Genomic DNA, 23,169 nt, shown 5'->3' on the forward strand with positions numbered 1-23,169 from the left:
CCAAGACAGTGTATTTACATAGTCTCACCGACTGGACACATCAGTGCATTCTAACCTAGACTAACCGACTAGTTTTGCCCCCTAATACTCCCTATAAAAATTTTAACCACCAAGGGTTGCCACTAAGCCTCTTAAAATTCCTCATTACCAATCAAGCAAAAACTTTTGACCTAATGAACACGTGAATAATGGCTGCCCAGGATCAGCGCTTATTTCACCAGGAAACACTTTCGGCTCACATTAACCCATTCACTGCGTCAGTGTTTGTTTACATGTACATCCCGTGTGCAGCAGTTTTGAAATGTTTAGAAAAAAATATTAGAAAAAAAATAATAGTCAAAAGATAGAGAGAGAGAGAAAAAAAAATGAGTATAACACAACAAACAAAAAAAATAACCTCTGATACAGGTCTGTGAAGTAATAAATATTCTCTGTGCGGTTGTGCCAGGCGAACGATGTGCTATGGTTGCACTGTGTCGTCAGTGTCAGTCTTGTGATCAAATAAGGTGTAAAACAGCATCTGAACCATCCTTGTCATCATCTAACAACAAATCACATTCATTACTACACTCATTCAGATATTTCATCCAATAATGTATTTGCTTGGGCTACTGCTAGCGGGGGCATGGAGAAGATTTCATACCTTTACCTTCAACATTTTGTAGGTAACTGAGCTGAGCTCAGCACCTCGTAAAAATGCCTAATCTATGTATGGCAATATTCTATAGGTGAGACAGGCTGTGGCACAAAAGAAGAAAGCATACAATGAATGGATGAGAAACAGGGGTGTGGAAGAAGTTGAGAGGCGGAAGAGAGAGTTATATGTAGAAAGAAAGAGAGGTGAAAAGATTAGTAAGAGAGAGTAAGAAGAGAGTGGATGAGGAATTTGGAAGGAATTTGAGTGTAAAGTGGAGGGACTGTAAGAAAATGTTCTGGAAAGAGGTGAAAAGAGTAAGACAGGGTGGAAGTGAAGTTAGCAGGGGAGTGAAAGATAAAAATGGTAGATTATTAGTGGAGAAGGGAGAAAAAGTGAGCAGATGGAGAGAACACTTTGAGGAATTGTTGAACATAGAGGATGGAAGTAATGCGAGTATAAGTGGCTGGGAGAAGGAGGGAGGTGAGAAGACAGGAAGAAATCAGTAGGATAGAAGTTGTGGAAGCAAAATGAAGAAAGTTAAATTGGGGAAAGCCCCAGGAATTGATGGAGTGTTTGGAGAAATGCTGAAGCATGGGGGAGAGATAGTAGTAGAATGGATGTGGAAGATGTGCAGATTGGCCTGGGAGGAAGCTAGAGTCCCGGAGGATTGGAAGTCAGGTATAATTATTCCCTTGTACAAAGGAAAAGGGGAAAAAGAAGTGTGTGGTAATCATAGGGGCATTTGTCTTCTTAGTGTAATAGGAAAAGTGTATGGTAGGATACTTATTGACAGAGTTAGAGAAAGAACAGAGAAATTAGTTGAAGAAGAACAGGGAGGCTTTAGGAAGGGAAGAGGTTGTGTAGATCAGATATTCATTCTTAGATCTTTAGTGGAAAAGTTTCTAGAGAAGGGAAAGAAGTTGTATGCGGCTTTCATGGATTTGGAGAAAGCATATGACAGGGTGGATAGACAAGGATTGTGGAAAGTATTAAGAATATATGGAATAGATGGGAAGCTCTTGAATGCTGTGAAGAGTATGTATGATGGTGCTAAGGCTGCAGTGCATGTGGATGGTGAACTGAGTGAATTTTTCTCTTTGAAGGTCGGGTTGAAACAGGGATGTGTCATGTCTCCATGGTTGTTCAGTCTGTATATGGATGGGGTAATACAAGAAGTACAAGGTAGGGTAGTGGATGTTGGAGTGGCCCTGGTGAGAGAGGGTAGTGTTTGGAAACTCCCTGTACTGTTATTTGCAGATGATACTGTGTTGTTGAGTGAAGACGAAGGGGAGCTACAAGGCTTGGTGGATGAGTTTGGGAGAGTGTGCAAGAAACGGAATCTAAAGGTGAATGCAGGGAAGAGTAAAGTGATGGTCTTTGAGAGAGGTGAAGTCAGTGAACGTACAGCGAGGTTGGATGGTGAGGAATTGGAAAATGTGAGTACGTTTAACCCTTTAAACGCGGATCGTCGCGTTTGTGACGCTCGGCGAAAAGGACATAACGGCGGAGCGTCGCGATTCTAGTAAATTTTGAATAACCGCGAGCAAGCAGGCTCCAGCTGGTATTGTCTATCAGTACCACCACCCTTTAGCTACAATTAGCATACTTTACCTTTGTACTACTGACCTCCGTTGTTGCCTAGTATCGCGTTTTTTCCCCCCTCCCCCCCCACCACGGCCCCGTCAGCCTGGCTGTGATACATGGCAGCGCTCTGACTGTTCAGAACTGAAAATCTGTGCTCTCCTCTCACAAGCAGTTTATGCTAATAGGAAACGCTTGTTTCTCCAGTTGTAACACTAGCTTTTTTTCGCATGGTTTGCCCCTGTTTAGCGTCAGTTTACCGCAGGCTTTCAACGTGACATTATGGCGAGTTCTAGCTCTTCTGAGTCAGTGCAAGCCACCGACAGGAACGAGAATAAAGTGATGGGTGTAAGGCAGAATAAAAAGCGCGCCGCGATGATCTTTTGGGAAGTAATATGATTGAAAATAATGTAGTATACATGTTTTTAGCTGTAAAAATGGAAATGGTCGTTGAGTGACGAGAAGACCGCCGCCGCTCTAGATGTCGGCCGTAGGCTCCGTTGATTTTAGCCTTATTTTCAGTGCTTATTGTACAAATACGGATTCCAAACTACCTTTACATTGTAGTATAAAGTTTACTGTGACAGAATGAGGCTGTGGTAGAAGGGAAACCGAGTTGCTGGAGGTGTGAAAGTGAAGATTTGGTTACCCAACTTTGCAAGTTGGGTCAAGTCCTTGGGTAGTCCAAGAAGGCTCAACACCTGTCTCTGGAGAAAGCTGAATGTAAGAACTATCTGGCATACCAAGTATAATGTTCTAGGGTTAATCTCTGATTTTCGGCTAATATTTTCCTACACGTACTCAGACCGCGATACAACCCCGCCACTCGGGGGGGGTCGACTGTTCACGGCCGCGTTTAAAGGGTTAAGTACTTGGGTAGTGTGATGAGTAAGGATGGAGGTTTGGAGGGTGAAGTGCTTGAAAGGGTACAGCAGGGAAGAAAGGTTGCTAGTTCCTTGAAAGCAGTGATAAGAAGCAGGGAAGTGAACATGGAAGTGAAAAAGTTACTACATGACAGTATTGTGATACCAACTCTAACGTATGGAAGTGAAGCTTGGACGTTGCTGGAAGGACACAAGTCAAGAGTGAGAGCAGTGGAAGTGAGTTATTTAAGAGGAGCCTGTGGAGTCACATAGAGAGACAGGCTGACAAATGAGGATATAAAGGAGCGTTGTGGTGTGGACGTGGATGTGATAGGAAGCGTTAGGAGGAATACACTGAGGTGGTTTGGCCATGTGGAGAGGATGGAGGGTGAAAGACTGATGAAGAGAGTGTATGTGAGTGAGGTGGAGGGGGGAAGAGGGATAGGGAGGCCAAGGATGAGATGGAGGGATGTGGTGGAGAGGTATATGAGAGAGGGGGGTATGATTTGGGAGCAGGGCAGTGAAATGGCGGGGGACAGGGCGACGTGGAGGCGATTTGTTGGTGGCCACCCCGAACGGGATTGAGGCATCTGGCAATAGATAGATAGATAGATAGACCATGAATTGCTAGCTGATTTATTTCGTGCCATTTCTGACTGCGGAATTTTTGAAAGCAGGAAGAGCCATTTGGACTCAGATATCATATATGATACAGCCGCAGTCAGTGGGTTAAAATAGAAAGGGGGGGGCAGTGTGAAACTGTTTTTGAAAGTCATTAGTCATCATCAGTAAAGAAAAAAAACTACAGTAAGACCTCACTATAACGGACTAATTGGGGCCCAAACCATTCCGAAAAATGCAAAATTCCGATAAAAGCGACATCCGAACTTCCCCCTGCTAATCCGGACTTTTTCAGATATATCAGACATTAGTTCGGATCACATGAACGGTTTTTAAACTGTTTTGACTACTATTGTGGTACTGTACTGTGTTATAACTTCACTACATTAGTCAAATGGTATAATATATATAATAATAATGTATTGTACAATGATAAACACATCTTTTATTTATCTTATTGCGATGAACATAACTGAAGTGGTCAGGCGTCCGGACTGCTTCTGGCTTTATCGGACTTTTTGCAATACAGTCATCCCTTAACATCCGCGTTTTTAACATACACGGTTTTAAATATCCACGGGTTGATTTAACATAAACAGTTTTAAATATCCGTAGGTGGATATAGTACTGGGGCTGGATTTACCAAAGTATTTTATCTGATTGAACTCTGCTGACATTGTTCACTGCAAATGTAACATTCTCCCAGGCACAGTTCATGGCTGTTTTAGTGAGGGCATTGTCTAGTGAATCAAATATAACACTCTTCCTTTTGGCCACTTCATTTATTTATGCCATTAATTCATCAGGAGAAAAGTTATGACAGACTGGGAGTATTTATTTTCTTCCATGTACCCTCGCAGAGCTGGTCTGAACCAGTTTGCTGTCCCCCCTCCCCCTTGTACCTCTTGATGAGCTGGTCTAAACTGTTTTGGTGCCTTCCCCCCCCCCTCTCTCTTGTAAGTACAGTAATACGAAGCAATACGCACTCAGATCGCACTGAAATCATACCAGAGTGGCTGAAAGTGTTATTTTATATTATATTGTGAATTACTATGATAAAATAAAAGTGAGTTAGTGATATTTTGCAAAGCGCATTGGCTAGTTAACATTTTTGTGGTTGTAAACTGTGCAGCAATGCTATGAAATGACTCATGACATTACATCAATAAGCTTTATAAAAGTAAGTGGTAATAAAAGTCATTCATGAAGTTTGATAAAGTCTGTACTGATTTTCCTCACATTGTTACTGTTTCCACTGTTTTGCTGAAGTCTAACGTAAACACAGGAATATCATAACAAAATCTTAGGAGACTGGCTAGAAGTGTTTTATTTTTATTATTAGTGCAATTGTTGTGATGAGGTAATGTGGCTGTAACCCTATTTTGTGGAAAAAATCTTGTGGTCTGGTGGAAGTTTCCACCTCCCTGGGCTGTTTCATGCTTCAGACAGTCAAAACACATCCTGTATTCTCTCAAATCATTCCCTGTGCTTGGAAAACCTACAGACATGCAGTTTGTTGCAAACGATAGTAGAAAGATTGATATTTGTCTGACAAAAATTTTAGTTCTCAAGATTAAAGAAAAGAGGGTTAAAACACGAGATAACACACAATTTTTGTCCTGTATCTCCGCAGTGAGCACAGTCAGTATGTTGTCATCGCAGCCACTGCAGCCTGAGGGTTAAGGGGGGTCCAGGGGTGTTTTTAAAGGGGGCAGCAGATATCCGCTGATTTTTAACATTCGCGGGTGTCTCTGTTACCTAACCCCCGTGGATGTTAAGGGAGCACTGTATATAGGAATTTAGTCTGGTAGCTCCTCGAGTCTGATGAAAGCGAATTCTGGTGTATTGAAGTCTGTTATATTGAGGTTTTACTGTATACTGCAGTCGTCAGCATGGAGTGATTGCATGCTTCTCATTTCTCAGATACACACGAATGCAGTAATCGTGAATAGTAAACAAGTCAGCCAAGTAGTATAATTTGTGTGACAGTATAATTCACAAGAACTGAACTCACATAACTATCTTACCTAACTATTTATATCAATAAGTAATGTCTTCACGTACCGTAAGAGCCGAATTTTCTCAGCCAAAGCCCATCAGTTCATAACAAAGATCAGGCACAAAGCGTTTTTTTTTTTTTTTCTTTTTCTTTTTTTTTTCTTTTTTTTTTTTTTTAATGCACTAAAGGCAAAAATATGAATTCTACTGCTCCTTCATCATTAACTTTTTTTTTTCCAACAAAGAAACTACAGGCATACCCCGGTTTAACGATGTAATTGTTTAGGTAAAACCCTATCGTTAGGCAGGGTATTGTATATAGGTACTTTTAACATGTAAAGCAATGTGGAGCATTTACCAGCCTTGGGTTTCCCCCAAAATCAAGCCCAAAACCTACCCAGATGAGGCCAAAAACAAGTTTAAAGCCAATCTAAGTGGCCTAACAGCTGTCAAGGAAGCTAACCGAAGCCTAACACCTGTAAATAACTCACTAAAACCAACAAATAAAATCTGAAAATTGTCAAATATAAGTCTGGAAAAAAATCAAGCTTAGTAAACTGTACCTTAAAATGACAATGTTCACCCCACCTGTGGCTAAAACACATTGATCTAAGTCTAAAAACAGTCTATAAATCACCCTAAGCACACAATTTTAGTTTGAAATATCATTAAAATCAGTAAAAAAAAAAAAAAAACCATCGTTAAACCGAGGTTTGGCCATCGTTAGGCAGGGCATGGTGGTATTTCTACCCCCATCGTTAAGCCAGGGTATCGCATCGAGGGGTATTGTATATCGAGGTATTGCTGTATCCACATCATAAACATGCCTGACTTATTTTGTCTTTCTGATCGTTTGCATTTAAGTTCACACACCACATACCACTTCATCCAACGATTTTAGATTTTCCTTTGGAATAAATGCTTTTCATGTGTTCAGAGCACTTTCAGGGTGCTTGGGCATAACTAAAGTTAGTTGGGAACCACATGCCCTAAGTTCTGAGTGGAAATGAGGAGCAAGAAAATAAGCAAATTAATGCTTCTCATCACACCGACTGTCCACACAACACTGAGGCAGGCTGTGGCAGGTGGTAGGGGACATGGGTCATGTGGGTTGGGTCGGGTCGAGGAAGCCAGTCAGCTACCGACAAAAGCATATCACGGGAGTTGAAAACAAACGTAGTCATCTGGAAATCCAATACCTAAACACACCCACTCTCACAGTTTCTCCTGTGCAGTTGAGTGATATTACCATGCTGTGAAGTAACTATGGGAAAAATTAAATGCCCATGTTATTGTAAGATCTTTGTTTCTTTTTGTCTCAAGTTGCGCCTCTACTATATATGCAAAACAGCTGAGTGGTGAATGAGAGGTGGAGTGACGGAGGTCAAGTGAGGAATAAAGTGGCGGGACGTGGCCACATACACAACTGTGAGCATGGGATTCATGATAATTCTACTGTACAACACTTCTTTCCAAATCATCAGTTCACCAATAAATGCTCAAGATTTAAGTGAGGAATAAAGTGGTGGGACGTGACCATATACACAACTGTGAGCAAGGGAGTCATGATAATTCTACTGTACAACATTTCTTTCCAAATCATCGTTTCACCAATAAATGCTCAAGACTTAATTCTTTAGTTTATTTTTATATGTTTTATGAATAAAATAGCAATGTTTAACAAAATGAACTTACCATGTGCATTTTGCACTACTGCTAGACACTTCAGTTATGTGTGTTACGTCTATGGGGCATGTTTAAAAGAAGGTTACGTTTCAAATGATACTGTTTGTATGGCCCTGGATACAAGTGGTATAGTGTATACCTCAATGATATAGCCTTTGTATAAGAGTATATATCAGATGTCTAGGAGAAATAAGTAACCGGGAAGGTAAATTCCCCAAGCTTCCCGGTTAACTAGGATTGTATTGTACTCTATTACTGTACTGTATCAATACTGTATTGGATTTTATGCTTAATCCCTTTCCTCATGGGAAAGTTTTTAGGATACAGGGTCGGTATGGATAGTAACACATTATTCAGCTCGATCCCAGATGTTGAACTGATGTGGGGGTACTGTGCAATATCTGACATTCTGCAATATCAAGCGTAGGGGTTGGCTGAATTACACCGGATAATTGAGAGTTCATTGTAATACAATACGAGGGCTCTACATCTTCCATAGCACTTCTTCATGACTAGCATCATATTCTGGTGTAAATCTGTGGTTACAAGTTAGCATTCTAGATGGAGAGCTGTCAATTTTAAGCTGTGTTAAAATGAGCAGAGTCTAATACTTCTCTTGTAGAGTAAAGGAAGAGTTATAGATTTAATGAGAGAGTGTGAGTGATGTAAAATGAAAGAGGGGTAGAGGTAGACAGGATGAGATGGAAAGATGGAGAAATGTGTGAGTGTAAGTGGTGTGGGTTGGAGAGAAGACCACTCAGTGGTGGAAGGCAGGTTGAAATGGAGGTGATATATTAAATCATGGCCATCTGTTCCCTTGGGATTAATGTTTTTTTTTTTTTTTTTTTTTTTTTTTTTAAGGAAGAAGGAACCAAAGGCCAGGAGCCTGTAAATTGTTACCTCAAAAAAAAAAAAAAAAAGAGAGAGAGAGAGAGAGAGAGAGACAAATTCAAGAACTGTTCATTTCGAGATGCCTGGACACATTGCATTTGAAAGACTGGAGATCATAGGCAGCAGGAAATACAGACAGATGGAGACAGTTCCAGAGTTGACCTGTTGCATACATGAAGGACTTGGAGTAACGGTTAACTCTTGCATTAGAGAGTTGGACAGAAAAGGGATGAGAAATTGTTGCTAGATGAGTGCTACGCACCTGCCGTAGTAGAGGAGGGATGCAAGCAGACATTACAGACGAGCAGTGACCATTGAAGTCGCGATAGAAAAGAGATAAAGATGCAACAGCATGGCGAAGGTATAGAGATTGAAGAGGGCTAGTAAGAGGAGGAGAGTTGATGGAACGAAAAGCCTTTGGCTCCACCTTGTTGAGAAGAGCTGTATACGGGGAGCCTCCCCACACATAAGAGTTGTACTCTACTCAGGGGCAAATGAAACCCATATGTAAAGTCAACAACTGTGCAGGGATAAAGAAGGCACGAAGTTGACTTAGCACACCTATTCTTTTGGAAGCAGATTTTACAAGATAGCTGATATGTTCTTTTCAAGATAAATTCCGAGAGAATGAAACCCCAAATATGTTTAACCTGTACCATCCCGGGCATTTTTGCAATTTTATACCCACCCACCCAGAACTAACTCAGTGCTACAAGTGCTTGGGCACAGTGTTACCAATACATTAAGGTGCTCCTTAGCAAAATATTAGCTAGACTGAAGCAATTTGAGACACTACAGGGCTCGAATTTTGCTGTCGGCATCATCACGTCGGTGGGATTAAGTGAGACTTTTTTTTTACTGTCAGCACCATGCCAACGGAAGGATTGTACGGGTTAAAGATGATGCAGGATTAAGCTGGATATTGTTAAAAATTAGAGGGTACTCGTGTGGAAGGTTTTGTTGGGTTGATAGATGTATAAACTGAGTTTTTGATACATTAAAAAGCTAAGATTACTTTTACCTCACTCAGGGATATGAGCCAAGTCAGACATTAGAGTGCCATAGCCTCATCCCTTGTTTGTTGAAGTAACTGCTGAGGTGGACGTTGTGGGAAGCGATTGGAAAGGTCAGGGGTAGATTTATCAGTGTATGCGTGGATAGAGTTAGATGTACACCCACTAAAATAATTATCAGCACCCTGTGGTCCGATACTCTTTGCAATTCTCACATGCACATTCACGGTAACAGTTGGTGCATCTGATTCTTCCTCTCCCTCCATATCTCCGCCTCCCCCTCCATCTCCCTCTCTCTCTTTTTCTCTCTCTCGCCAGATCTAGTATAACTCCTGTAGCTTCATGTCTTGTATAATGAATGATTCATAGCAATGGACATAATACTGAAAGGAAAGTCTCAGTCCACAAAGTAATATTGAAATCAAAGTGCTGTTATTTTGCTTGGCACCCATCGTATCTGAGGTTACCAGCTTAGGATTTTCTGACACGTTGTGGTACAGTGACAGCCACCATCAGCATCAAACGAATGGTTTGATGGGAAACTCATTTAAACACATCTACTTCCAAAGAACTATACTGCATGTTTTTATCTCTGAGCTGCCTCATGTTCATTTTTTGAGCTCAACATCATTCCCCTTTAGGAATTTTAAGTTGTATTAGTATCAGTCTTTAATATCATTCTCTTTTATCAGCCATTTTCTTTTAATGTTTTGTTGGTTCATGCTATATTAGTTTGGATTCTTAGTGAATATCTCCTGTAACTAGAACCAAGCTTTTTATAGGGCATGTCTTTACTCTCATTCACAGTGGTGCTCCTACATCATGCCCTGTTGTAGCAGTAGAATTTTTATTAATCAGTTATACTAAGCATTACTTGAACCAGGGACAGTTCGGCAATCTCTCAGATATTATTATAAAGGTATGACAAGAAATCACCTCTACAGTATGGTACTGGCGACAAAGAACTTTATTGGAAAATATGATAGGCTGTAGTACTGTCATTTAATAATGCCATTAAGGTAAAGGAGATACCCTACAAAATTATAAAAATTTCGCTATATTAAATTAATGAACTTTGCCTGCATATACGAGCTCACTGCATTTTCCCTTAGGGAAAGTTTCATAGTTTGTTATGTTCATTCTTAACTTGAAATTGTCATATTCCAAAACACCCTCAGACCCACTGAAGCTAATTCAGTAGTAATAAAAAGGTGAGCAATATAGCAGTCTTCTGTAAGCATTCAGACCACTGAAGAACACGCATTAGTGTAAATAATAGCCCAAGATAATGCACTGACTGCAGTTTCATCTATCTATCTATCTATCTAGATAGATATATAAATAGATATATAATGCCCTAAATGATGTTTCAGTGTGCTAGAAATTGCAGTTTCTGCGCCAAAATGGCAATGCTGCCAGTTACAAACTATGACTGTGGAGTACAGTACATGCACCTAGGGCTCGTATTCAAAATGGCTTCGGGTTCATTCGTGACACTTCTTATGTAGCGATTTATTCTGTACATTACACTTCAACATCCTTGTTTATAACTTTTATTAAAACTATTTGAATACTTAATGCCTTTAAGGACTGTAAAAACAGTGATAATAAGTTTTTTTTTTTTTTTTTTTTTTTTTTAACAGAACGGAGGAAGGAAAAACATATGAGGAAAAAAAAAATAATCCATACACCAGATTACTGGTGTCCTCTATTCATAAAATATCTGTAACAGTTAGACTTGAACAGTTGTGGGTTGAAATTTGGAGGAAAACAACTCTGGGGAAGCGAGTTCCAGAGAGATGCAGCTCGGGGAATGAAAGAATTCTGATAGGCAGAAGTTCTGCAATATGGTTGAGTGACATTCCAGTCATGAGTGCTACCAGATGCCCGTGTAGCACGAGGGAAGGCATGGAGAGGTGGCACCATGGACGCAACTTTGTCTGAGCATTTGCCAAAAAAATATCTGTAAAGTAATGCAAGGGAGGCAACATTCCTTCTTACTTGCAGGGGAGGTAGTTTATATGTAATGGCAGGGTTGTTAATGATTCTAACAGCTTTATTCTGAATTTTGTCTAGTTGTCTTAATGCAACCTCTCCACAACCAAATTGCCCAGTAAGCGTGGCTCCGAAGCCTCTGATGCCACAATGAATACAGGTCTAAGGCTCAGCAGATCAGGGATACCAACCAGACATGTTAACTCAGGAGTTTGTTTCAGATCTCTCATCTGGTGTGTCATATTTTATCATGCTAAAGGAGTGCTGATAATTTTTTTAGTAAATGTACAGCTTAGAAGGTCATTGATGAACAAAAGAAAGAGAGTTGGTGATAGGACAGAGCCCTGAGGAACACCACTATTGATAGCTCTAGGAGCAGAATGGTGGCCGTCTGCAGCAGCAGGTATAAAACGACCAGAAAAGAGACTAGAGATAAAGGCACAGATAGAAGCCATAAGAGGGCAGTTTAGAAATTAAAGATTTATGCCAGCCTCGATCGAAAGCCTTTGAGATGTCAGGTGCAATGGCAGTGCTTTCACCAAAGGTCTTGAAAGGAGGATGACCAGGAGTCTGAAAGGTAGATGAGAAGATCGCCAGTGGAGTGTCCTTGACAGAACCCATACAGACAGCCGGAAAGAAGGTTGTGACAGGAAAGATGCTTTAAACATTTTTTGTTAAGAATAGACTCAAAAACTTATGAAATACAGGATGTTAAAGCATTTAGGCGATAGTTAGAGGGTTGGGAATGGTCACCCTTCTTTGAAACAGGCTGAATGAGAGCAAATTATAGATTAGATAGGTATACATCCCAGTACTGCACACCAAAGGTTGTGTTATAATGATGAAATGCAAAAATACTGGATACAAGTTAGTGTCAGTGAGTTAGTATGCAGTACTGTACTTTATATATCTATAGTGTACAGTGCTTTGTGTATATAGTACTTTAATTTGAAGTATTGTTCATATGATTTCCAAAGATGAATAAATGTTCAGTGAATTATTTCTCAATATTAGGTTGTGCTTCATTCCACCGAGAACCTGCCCCATCCCTTCTCCATCACTGTATTTGAAGACACAATGTACTGGACCGACTGGAGCCGTGAAGCAATATTCCGGGCCAACAAATTCACTGGCAGAGATGTTGAGATAATCGTGCCATCATATTCGGTAAGTTAACTATTATGTACTGGATGGTAACCATGTAACCAACATATGGGTTAAGCTTCTTCCACTGGATGTGGTCTAGAATGGTGTAAGGCCATTGATTGGTTGAGGTTTATTACTCACATAATGCCACTTACTGGCAAGTGACTGGTAACTCTTGCCTGAAGTAGCCTGGTGCCAGCCTCCTGTGCACTTGCTGGGGCAATAAGGATTGAATCAGTAAATTTAAAGTACATAACACACTTCACAGAGACATGAAGCTGACTACTACTATTTTTTTTTTAGAGTACCATACCTATCCACCCATCTATACTTTGCAATCCATCTTACACTCTTTGTTTATACTGTACTATGTACAGTACTCCAGTTTCCATTCATATTCATTTTTAGACACCAGTGGTGCAACTGAGGGGTGGCTAGGGTGGAACTCATCACCCTTAAAATATGTTTTCCTACTCGACATTTCCAGGAGAATAACCCTGGATCACTTTGATTTTTTCTTTGTCCCATCTATTAAACTTGTCCACCTCATTTTAAAAACCCTAGGTATGCTTGTGGACATTATTACTTCGTTGTTAGGTGTGTCTGTTTCCAGTGTCCCTCTTGTGCATAATTATCAAAGTCTAACAGCTTTCTGCAGGTCTTATAGTTTTTGCTAGTAAAAGTGACTCATGAACAGAAATAAGATATGGTAGTAATTTATGTATATTACCTCTTAATTCTTGGTCAGCTCCTATGCCCTCTTTTCTTAGTGCTTTACTAACCCAGCAAGTGATAGATGGTGGTGACCATCATCCACTCATTTAAAATAGTGCTGTCCATTTTTTCCTTCACCTGTATCATTTTATTTCTCTATCTGCCCTCCTTGCTTCCTGCTTCTTCCCTTTTTTCCTGTCACTTTTTATTACCCTTCTTTCCACATCAGGTGGCCTCTGCACTAAATAAGTCTGATGGTTTCCTGTAATGCAGGATACTATTCAAAATGCTTTGTAGTAACAGCATATAACCACACTATGGAGTAAAGTGGAGCCTACTATGGTGCCCCTGTTAACTGGGTGTCGAGATGCAAATGTGGAATCCACCCAGGAACCAAATTTACACACTTTTTTCCCATGCCTCACTGTGATGAATGACTGTCAGCTGTAAGGGAATATAGGTTCACTGTATGGGACAGCCATGCAGGGATGGTTGCTTGGCTGTGGTTGATGCATTTGCTCTCCCTGGCACCTGCATGCACACTTTTTCATCTGTATGGCCTTAACCCCTAGGATACGCAATTCAGTCAACTGAACTTCCCTGAAAACCAGTATATGGAGCCGATTTTTCAGTTCTTACAGAAGTAAAAAGTTTTATGCCCAAGGTTTAGAGCCTGAATTTACACACCTTATGTCGCAAACCAGAGCATTTTAGACCAACCGGTTCATGAGCTATAGCCCGTCAGAGTTGAAAAAAGTTACTCTTCCAGGAGGGGCGACTTCAGTTTTCTATGCATTCCCCTATCCCACCCTCATTCCTTCCCTCCCATTACCTTCCTCCCCTCCCATTACCTTCCTCACCCACTCCCCTCACCCCCCCTCTCTTCCTCTTCTCCCCCCTCCCCCACCCTTCAGAAATTTCAAGCACATTTTTTTTTTTTTTTTTTTTTTTTTTTCAACCAATAACATGCAAAAATAATTTGGTTAGTATTCCTCACTCACTCCCAACTCCCTTCCTCCCCAACACTTCTCCCCTCTCCACCGTCCCTTCCCCCCTTCCCTTCCCTCATAGCTGTGTAACTGTCAAAATAAAAAAGAAATTGAGCCAAAGCATGCAAAACCTTTTTGTGGTGTTACTCACACACTCCACCATCCCCTCTCCCCTTCCCCCCTTCACGTCCCCTCAGAGCTGTCAAATCAAGTAGTGGTAAGAATTTCAAGGGGGAAAAAAGCTAAAGCATGCAAAGTAATGATAATGGTGTAAGAGAAAGACAAACACACAAATACACAATTTATTATTATAATAAACAAACAATACTAACATTTACATGAAACACTACAGTATATTCATGAAGGTGAATATACCGTAAATACATGAAAAAACACGCATTCTGTTTCATGCATCAGTGTATGCAATTACACAAGGAATAATCTGGTATTGAATGAAAACACATGACATGAATTGTAACAGTGATGTATACATATAATACTTTAGGCAGGGGGGGGGGAGAGATAAGCAGATGGCATACTACAGGGGGTGGGGGTGGGGGTGGGGTGGGGAGAGGCCTGTAGGGGTGGTACAGGGGTATAGAGGTGGGAGGCAGACACCACAAGACAAAGTTGAAAGGCAGAAAGGTAGTACAGGGGTGTGGAGGGTGAGTATGGGGGATATAATGCTCCCCTGGGAGACAGGGAGGGGGGACAAAGGGGGGGAGGACCACGGTGGCATGATGGAGGATGGTGGAGGAGGGGGAGGGAGGAAGCAGGAGGCGGTCAGAGGCGAGGGAAAGGGAGAGGGAATGAAGGTATTGGGGTAGAGGAAGGTGGTGTTAGGGCAGTGGGGGAATTCCCCCCCCCCTACCATGGGTAGGAGCTCGGATCCTTCCCCCTCCTGACTCAGGACTTAGTTCTCATCAGTTGGCATCGATATACATCACAATCTGGCCGAAGCCTGGTGTCCATAATTTTTTTTTTTTTTTTTTTTTTTACAAAGGCATCTCTATCAATCTTATTTGGCATCAAGCCAAATTCTGAATTAGAATCCAAAAAGCTGCATTCTCCTTACCAGTTTGGGTTTCAGAAGAACCGTTCGACATTAGACCTCCTCCTATTCCTCTCAAATAAAATCCAGCAAAGCTCTGCCAACCATTGTCAGACTATTGGGGTGTTCTTTGACCTCGAGAAGGCGTATGACACAACCAGGCACACTAGTATCCTTCTTCAGCTGTCTCAATATGGCATAGAGGGAAATATGTTTCGCTTTATCCGCTCCTTCTTGTCGGAACGTTACATTAAGTTTCGTGTCAGAAATGTTGTATCTAGCCCTTATAGGCAAGAGGAGGGTGTTCCCCAAGGCAGCATTCTTAGTGTCACCTGTTTCGCTGTGGCTATCAATGGTGTTCTCGATCAGATTTCCCGCCCTGTGTTGGGCTTCCTGTATGCTGATGATTTGGCAATTTGTGTGTCTGGTTACGACGCAGTCGAGATTAGTCATCACCTGCAGAAGTCCATATATAGTATTTGTCGTTGGGCTGATGATAATGGTTTTTGCTTTTCACCTTCCAAGACTGTTGCAGTCCGCTTCACTGGAAGCACACGCCAGGAGGTTGTCCCACACTTAAAGTTAAACAATGACATTATCCCTTTTGAGAAGGAGGTTAAGTTTCTGGGCATGATCTTTGACTACCATCTCTCTTGGTCACAGCACATTGATTATCTGAAGCTTAAAGTCAAGAAATCATTAAATATCCTTAGGGTGGTCTCTGGTTTAGATTGGGGTGCTAATAGGAACTCCCTTCTCAGGCTCTATAACTCTTTGTGCCAGTCACAGATTGACCATGCATGCCAAATTTATTCCTCTGCATGTAAGACCAAACTTCATGAGCTTGATGTGCTCCACAATATGGGACTACGACTGTGCTCGGGTGCCTACTTCACTTCCCCTGTGGAGAGTTTATATGTAGATACAGACCAGCTTCCTTTGGACTCAGGCAGGCATGAGTTAGGGCTTCGCTACATTGCGCGAATTAAGAGCAATCGTTGCACCAATACTTGTGTTGATGTTCTGTTGCAGTGTGACCCGTCTAAGTTCCGTGGTCCAAGAGCCTCTATACCACTCCAGATTCGCATGCTTCCTGTGGGTGACGCATCGCTGAGGGAGCAAAAAATTGAACCAGTAAGCTACAGCAGTCTCCCTCCTTGGCTCTTTCCAGAACCTAATGTGTGTCCCAAAACCATATGTAGAAAAATCTTTTTGGATGAAGAAACTAAATCAAAGTTTTTGCACCATGACCTTCTCCACAGAGACTTAGTAAAGTTGTATACTGATGGCTCAAAGTCACCCCTTGGTGTAGGCTGTGCTGTCATCCATAAAGGGGGTGTACGTCTTGGACGGCTTCCAAATAATGTGTCTGTTCTCACTGCTGAACTAACTGCTATTGAGAAGGCTCTTGAAGAGGCTTACTCAGTGCCAGGAAAGACTTTTACAATATATTCAGACTCCTATGGAAGCTTGACCGCCATTAAGCAGTTAAACACATTCCACCCTATAATAAGGAAGATTCAGTCTTGGGTTTGGCGCCTGGCTACAAAGTATAAATTTGTTTCGTTCTGCTGGATACCATCACATGTTAATCTCTATTGGAACTAATTTGCTGATAAAGAGGCAAAATCAGCATGTTCTCTTCCTTCTGTTGGGTATAATAAGGTTCCCTATTCTGATTTGTAGACTGTTATCCGTAACTTTGTTTGGTATGAGTGGCAGGCAAGATGGGCTTCCCCCTCCCTGGCCAATAACTCGAAGTATAAAGAGATTCGGCCATCGGTCTATGCCTGGTCATCCTCTTCTCAGGCTTGTCGGGGTTTTGAGACAAGGTTGACTAGGCTGCGAATTGGCCATACGCATTTGACTCATGGGTTCCTTTTGGACCGAGGGGTCTCACCCCAGTGTGAGATCTGTCATGTCACAATAACTTTTAGACATTTCTTATTGGACTGTCCGACCTATGCCCGCTCTCGGGCAAAATTTTTAACAAATAGGGGATCCCTATCAGTTGTTTTAAGTAATAGGGCAAATGTTTCTAGCCTTATGGCATTTTTAAAGGAGACAGGGCTATATTGCAAGCTGTGATTAGTGTTGTCATAGTTATGTTTTAGGGCTTGCTGTCTACATCTGTTTTCATTTTACCTACGATTTTAGTTGCATGATTATTGTGTAGTAGTTTTCTCTATTTTTATACTCATTCTTTTAAACTATTGTCTTTCATATCTCACTCATCAAAGCGCTGAATGACCTATCAGGTCCCAGTGCTTGGCCTTTGGCCTAAACTTCATATTCCATTCCATTCCATTCCAAATTCTGGAAAATGATTGATCTTAGGGGTCATCAATAATTATCATCTCCAATGCTTTGCTCCCTCCTTGAAACCCCGTGATAAGAATGAACCATGACTTAACTGCTTAGTGGCTACTTATTCTTCACATATTGCTCTCATTCTTTGAAACACCCTCTTCCCTGTATCACCCCCTGTTCATATTCACTGTAAATGCATTGTAATCATATGCATTTGTAATATAATTTTTTTTTTTATTCAAGCTGTGCAACTTTTATTATTCTGTAACACACCCATATCCACAGCTCTCACCTTTGGCATATTAGGCTTATGCAGACTACCATATTTTAAGCATAAGCATAAAAAAATCTCTCTAAAACTAGGGGTCAACAAATATGCCGAGCATAAAGTTGTCAGTACATGGCAGAGACAAAAATAAGGCCGTGGCATATACCGAAGGAGGGAAGCGACACTACCAGCAAGCCAACAGCCATACAGTAGCCTGCTAATTCCATCATGCTAGTCTTGTACCACAATTTTTATGACAGATCCAAGTTTTACATACAGTACTACTTCTTACTTGGTTAATTTTTGTTGCCAAGACAAAGTTTTAATGAAAACAATTCATGGTTACTGGTACTTGCTGGTGTTTACACCTCAAATGTGAGGAGTGTCCTGTGCCATGTACCCTTCCATGAATGTAAACAAGTACCAACCGGGTAATGGCTATATGAGATGGTGAATCTGACACACTGTTACCATAGACTTTCAATGGATAGAGACGATATGCATTTCCGAACAGTTTTGCAGTGGTGATTGGTTGCACACCACATTTGTAACAATCATGTAATAAGAATCTAACTGAATAACTGAAAATTACATATTTTCGCCAACAAGATAACACAGAATGAAGACTGAGTTGTGGAAATTACCAGTATGGAAACTACCGCAGTGGAGTCCGACATAGTTGATGCAGAGGCATTATCTCCAACAACTGGTAGTTTCTGTCCAACAAATTATCTTAGCTAGCCACCTCCATTGGATGTTAACCCCTTAACCGCGGGGCATCACTTTCGTGATGCTTGGGAGCAATGGATCATACCGTGGGGCGTCGCTTTTGTGAATCTGTATTATTTTGAATTCACCCGGGCTTCCAAGTGGGGGCTTGTATCATCTATCAGTACTGCCAATGTCCAACACTAGTCAGCACTCCTAATCTCATCTGTACTCCCATCCATTGTTGACAATTTAGCCATTTCTCCCCATTCTTGACTCCCCTCCCTACCCCCCCTCCATTACCCTATCCTCTCGCCTGCCCGGCCGTGCTACGCTAAGTAAATCTTCCCTGGAATTTTTCACTGATTTCATCCATTGAAATAAGCCCTATGCCCTATTCTTATACCAAATAATATATACAAGAAAGAAATAAGGTAAGTGAGAGTGCCATACACCTGGAATTGGCTAATTATCACCTGACAACACCTCACGTGCACTCGTTTGCTAATTTTCGCTGTGTTTTTCCCCTTAAAATATGCCGTATAATCTATTTTCGTAATAAATATACATATAAGGAGAGAAGGGAGAAGCCTAAGTGATATTTACATTCACCTGGAACTACCTAATTTATCATGTATTGTCTAGATTTCCTGCCAATCATTTCAATGCTATACATAGCTATTTCAAGAGCTAACATTGGTAGTACTGAATATCCCCTAAGTAGGCCTCCACCTGGCCCTCCCTTATCAGTTTACTCTCATCTTCCGAAGTGGAGGTATGTCTGTTTCGTCTTGCTGACTTCAGGGACTTTTTCACCCCCATGCAAAGGGCCCTGTGACCTTTACCCCCTACTAAACCTCGTGTGGAAAGAGGTAAAGGGCTGACAATTGATAAAAGAGTGACTACGATCTTTCTATTGAGTAAAACAGTGCAAGTGGAATTGTATATAATGTGTAAATAATGTGTAAACAGCAAGTGAAAGTAATTAATGTAAATATACGTGAACAATGGAAAATAGTTTTATAAGTTACTTCAAGTGACAGTGCATAACACAGTGTAAATAAAATAGAAATGTAAATAATGTAAATAAAATAGAGAACGTAAATAGAAATGTAAATGAGTAGTATTATAAGAATACGAGTATATACCCTAGGAGTAATGAAAGTGAAAGTTTCACTCTAGTATGTCTGAATACTATGAGTTATGAGAGTAAAGATGAAAGTGACATTCACTCTCAATGCTAGTGTACAGGACGAGAAAGTGAATGCTACGTATTTTACTGAAAGAAATTGAATCCCTACAGTGACAATAAACTAATACTACTGAAGAAAACTTATGGATAAAGACTGTAGATATGTATAAGTGTTATACAGTAATAGAAATATAAAGTGTGAGGGGTTTTACGAATAATAAATGACAGAGTACCAAGAGCGAACTAGCGCAAGTGCGACGGTCAGCCGCGCTCATAATTTTCATTGCTTTCACAGTGGTTTTATTTTTTGGAGTATGGATCCCAAACTACTTGAAAATCATAGAGTAGTGTTAATATCTGGCTGTGGTAATCATATTACGGGTTGTCGGGAAGTGTAAAGTGGAGACTTCGTTACCCAACTTCAGAGGTCTCCACAAGTCCTACAGTAACTGACGAAGGCTCAGCAAACATTCCAGGAGAAAGCTGAAGGTATGTGCCATAAGCATATGTAATTTTAATATTCTAGGACTAATAACTGATTTTTGGCAAATATTTTTTGAGAGTCTGTCGGAGCCCGAATAACCCTGCGGCACACGCAAAACATCGGTAAACATGCCCGCGGTGTAGGGGTTAATGAAGATACAGTATTTACCATACCCAAAATTACCTGTATTCATACATATACTGTAAACCTTTCAATGTATTAAGATAGTAATACGTAGTTGTTATGTCTTTGCTGTCCGCAATTCTCTTACTAGCATGTACCTAGCTAACTACCACTAACCACCGTATCAGCTAGCTGTGACTACCAACAAGTTCAGATTTACAATCTAGCACCTTAACCTCATGCTGGACTTTGTTAGTACAACATGTCTGGTGCTTGAAAACGTTTGCCTTTTTGGTTCCAGTGACATCAGTTGTCTGTTGGTTAACACATACAAATTCTTGACTGTCAGATGGAAGTGGCGTTGCCTTATTTTGGGGGTTGACTTACCGTATTTCCCGATGTATAGCATGCTCTGGTGCATAATATGCACATTAGTTTTGAAGAGAAAAGTTGGGAAAAAAACTAGATCTTGGCTTAGCCTAACAAGAATATGAGGTTGCAGGATTTCCACCTATCTTACCACAATGTGTTGTTGGATGCTGAGTGCCGCTTGTAACAAGTTTATTTCCTTACAAACAATAACACTCTAATTTCAAATGTTCTGGTACCTGTATTGTTTCATGCTGTATCACTGGAGAATCTGAAAATTCCGTTGTAACTCTGATGCCATATTCTGCTGTTCTCATTACTTAAAAGCAAAGGAAATTGCTACTTCTTAATGGATACGCATGTACCGTCATTATTTACAGTACTGTACAGTAATGTCCTGATATACAATACCCCTAGATGGCTTAGCGATGGGGGTACAAATTGTACCAGGCCTCGATACCCGATGGGCAAGCCCTGGTTTGACGATGGGCCCTCCGATGTCGTGCCCGCAGATGACGGGCCGAAATTTTTAATTGCGCGCTTTCCCGTGGCTGGCTGAGCCTGCCCACCTCCCAGGATGCGCAGAAACGCTCGTGCAGGCCCCATAGCCATTGCTTACCTCGCACTTACCCATATTGCTCTTCTTGCAATGGCCATCTCAGGGTGAGGATCTCCCTTACGCTCACCTGCCATGCATCGTATTGCACCACCAACATTACGCAAGTTGCTATCGTAGTGCATCGTAACTGTGCTCGAGCAATGCCGTGAGTAGAGCAGTGATACTAATCATGTGTGGAGTGTAATATTGTGTGATTTTGATTCCAGATAAATGAGATAATGTCTGGTAAGGGTGCTGCACATAGCGGGGTTAGTGGAAGCCCTAGTTGTGGTGGTAAGTGGCCCGCTAGTGGTAGTGTTGGTGATGTTCCCGCGAAGCGTGTACATAAGACTGTGCCACTGGAGGTGAGATTGGACATCCTTAAGCGGCACAATAAAGGTGAAGGTGTGTATTCTATTGCCTTGGCTCTCCACCTGGCCCAGTCGACTGTCTCCATGATCATAAAGAAGAAGGAGACCATGAAGGCTGCTGCTGGGGAGGTAGCAACCTTATCCACCTCCTGTATCGCCCACCAGTGAGAGCCTGTGATGGCGGAGCTGGAGTGGATGCTGCACACATGGGTGGAAGATCAGAACTGGCACAAGGCACCCATGAGCCAGGCTATTATTTGCACTAAGGCTGTCTCACTCTGGGGCGAGCTAAAGGTCAGGCAAGAGCTTGATGAAAGCGAGACCTTTAAGGCTAGCCATGGGTGGTTTGACCGGTTTAAGAGGCGGGCAAATATCCACCATGTGAAGATGTATGGTGAGGCGGAGAGTGCAGATATGGTGGTGGCGGCAGCGTTTCCTGATGAGCTGAAACCCATCATCACGGAGGGTGGCTATAGTGCAAAGCAGGTCTTGAAAATTGATGAGACTGGGCTCTTTTGGAAGAGAATGTCTTCCTAGACATATCTTGCAATGGAGGAAAGGTCTACGCCACGATTCAAGGCCTCGAAGAACTGGCTGACACTGCTGCTGGGGGGCAACGCCGAGGGCGACTTCAAGTTGAAGACACTCCTAGTTTACCACTCGGAGAATCCCAGGGCTCCGGTAGGGTATATTAAGGAGAACATTGGGGTTATCTGGAAGTCGAACAATAAGGCTTGGTTGACTTCAGGTATCTGTTCGTCGTGTGCTAAAGAGGTATGCATCTTGTGAAAATCTGTTTGCCGTGAAAATTTGGCCAACAGATTTCTCCTGGTGGTGGATAACGCGCCTAGCCACCCGCCTGCAGTGAAGGAATGGGCCAGCAATATTGAGGTGGTGTCCCTACCCCCTGAACACCACATCTTTGTTGCAGCCAATGGACCAAGGAGTGATTGCTGCCATTAAGGCCTACTAGCTTTGCTGCATGATGAAGCAGTTGGTAAGGGCCTGCAGCAGTAATGACAGGACAACAGCACAGCAGTTCTGGAGAGGGTACAACATATGCCATGCCCTGGAGAATATAACTGCAGCATGGGATGAGGTGAACCAGGCAACGATGAACGGTGTGTGGTGGAAGCTGTGGCCAGAGTGTGTTCACTCCTTCACCGGCTTCCCCGAGGGTGTGCAACCTCCGCCTGTTGAGCATGTGCGGCAGGCCATTGTCGAGTTGTCACACAAGGCGGGCTTCGGGGAGGTCGACAAGGATGACGTGGAGGAGGTTCTCGAGAGCCACAGGGAGGAGCTCAGCAACGGGGAGCTCCTCAATATGGAGATCCAGTGGGCGCACCAGGAGGCAGAGGAGGAGGAGGAGGTTGTGCCTGAGATCCGAGCTCTCAACACCAAGATCCTGAAGGAGATGCTAACGAAGCTGGACAAGATTATAGACCTAATGAAAACACATGACCCCCTCCCAGAACGAAGCAGGGACACAGCTAATCGGCTCGAGGAGGGTATGAATGTCTACAGGATGATGCTGGAGGAGAAGAGGGTTTCCAGGCAGACA

At 41.9% G+C, this 23,169-nt stretch overlaps 1 protein-coding gene across 3 annotated transcripts in view; it reads left to right on the top strand.

Moving 5' to 3' along the window:
- LpR1 (Lipophorin receptor 1) overlaps nt 1-23,169 on the top strand; it is an 838,382-nt gene that overhangs the window by 515,652 nt on the left and 299,561 nt on the right. For all 3 annotated transcript variants that reach the window (XM_080267931.1, XM_080267932.1, XM_080267930.1), the window contains exon 13: nt 12,300-12,452. In XM_080267931.1, the coding sequence (XP_080124057.1) occupies nt 12,300-12,452 (153 nt within the window). The remainder of the gene's footprint in view (nt 1-12,299; nt 12,453-23,169) is intronic.

The sequence above is a fragment of the Coenobita brevimanus genome, chromosome 25 (genome assembly GCF_032717465.1).
Source record: "Coenobita brevimanus isolate Jiangsu-jjx chromosome 25, ASM3271746v2, whole genome shotgun sequence".
Classification (NCBI taxonomy): domain Eukaryota; kingdom Metazoa; phylum Arthropoda; class Malacostraca; order Decapoda; family Coenobitidae; genus Coenobita; species Coenobita brevimanus.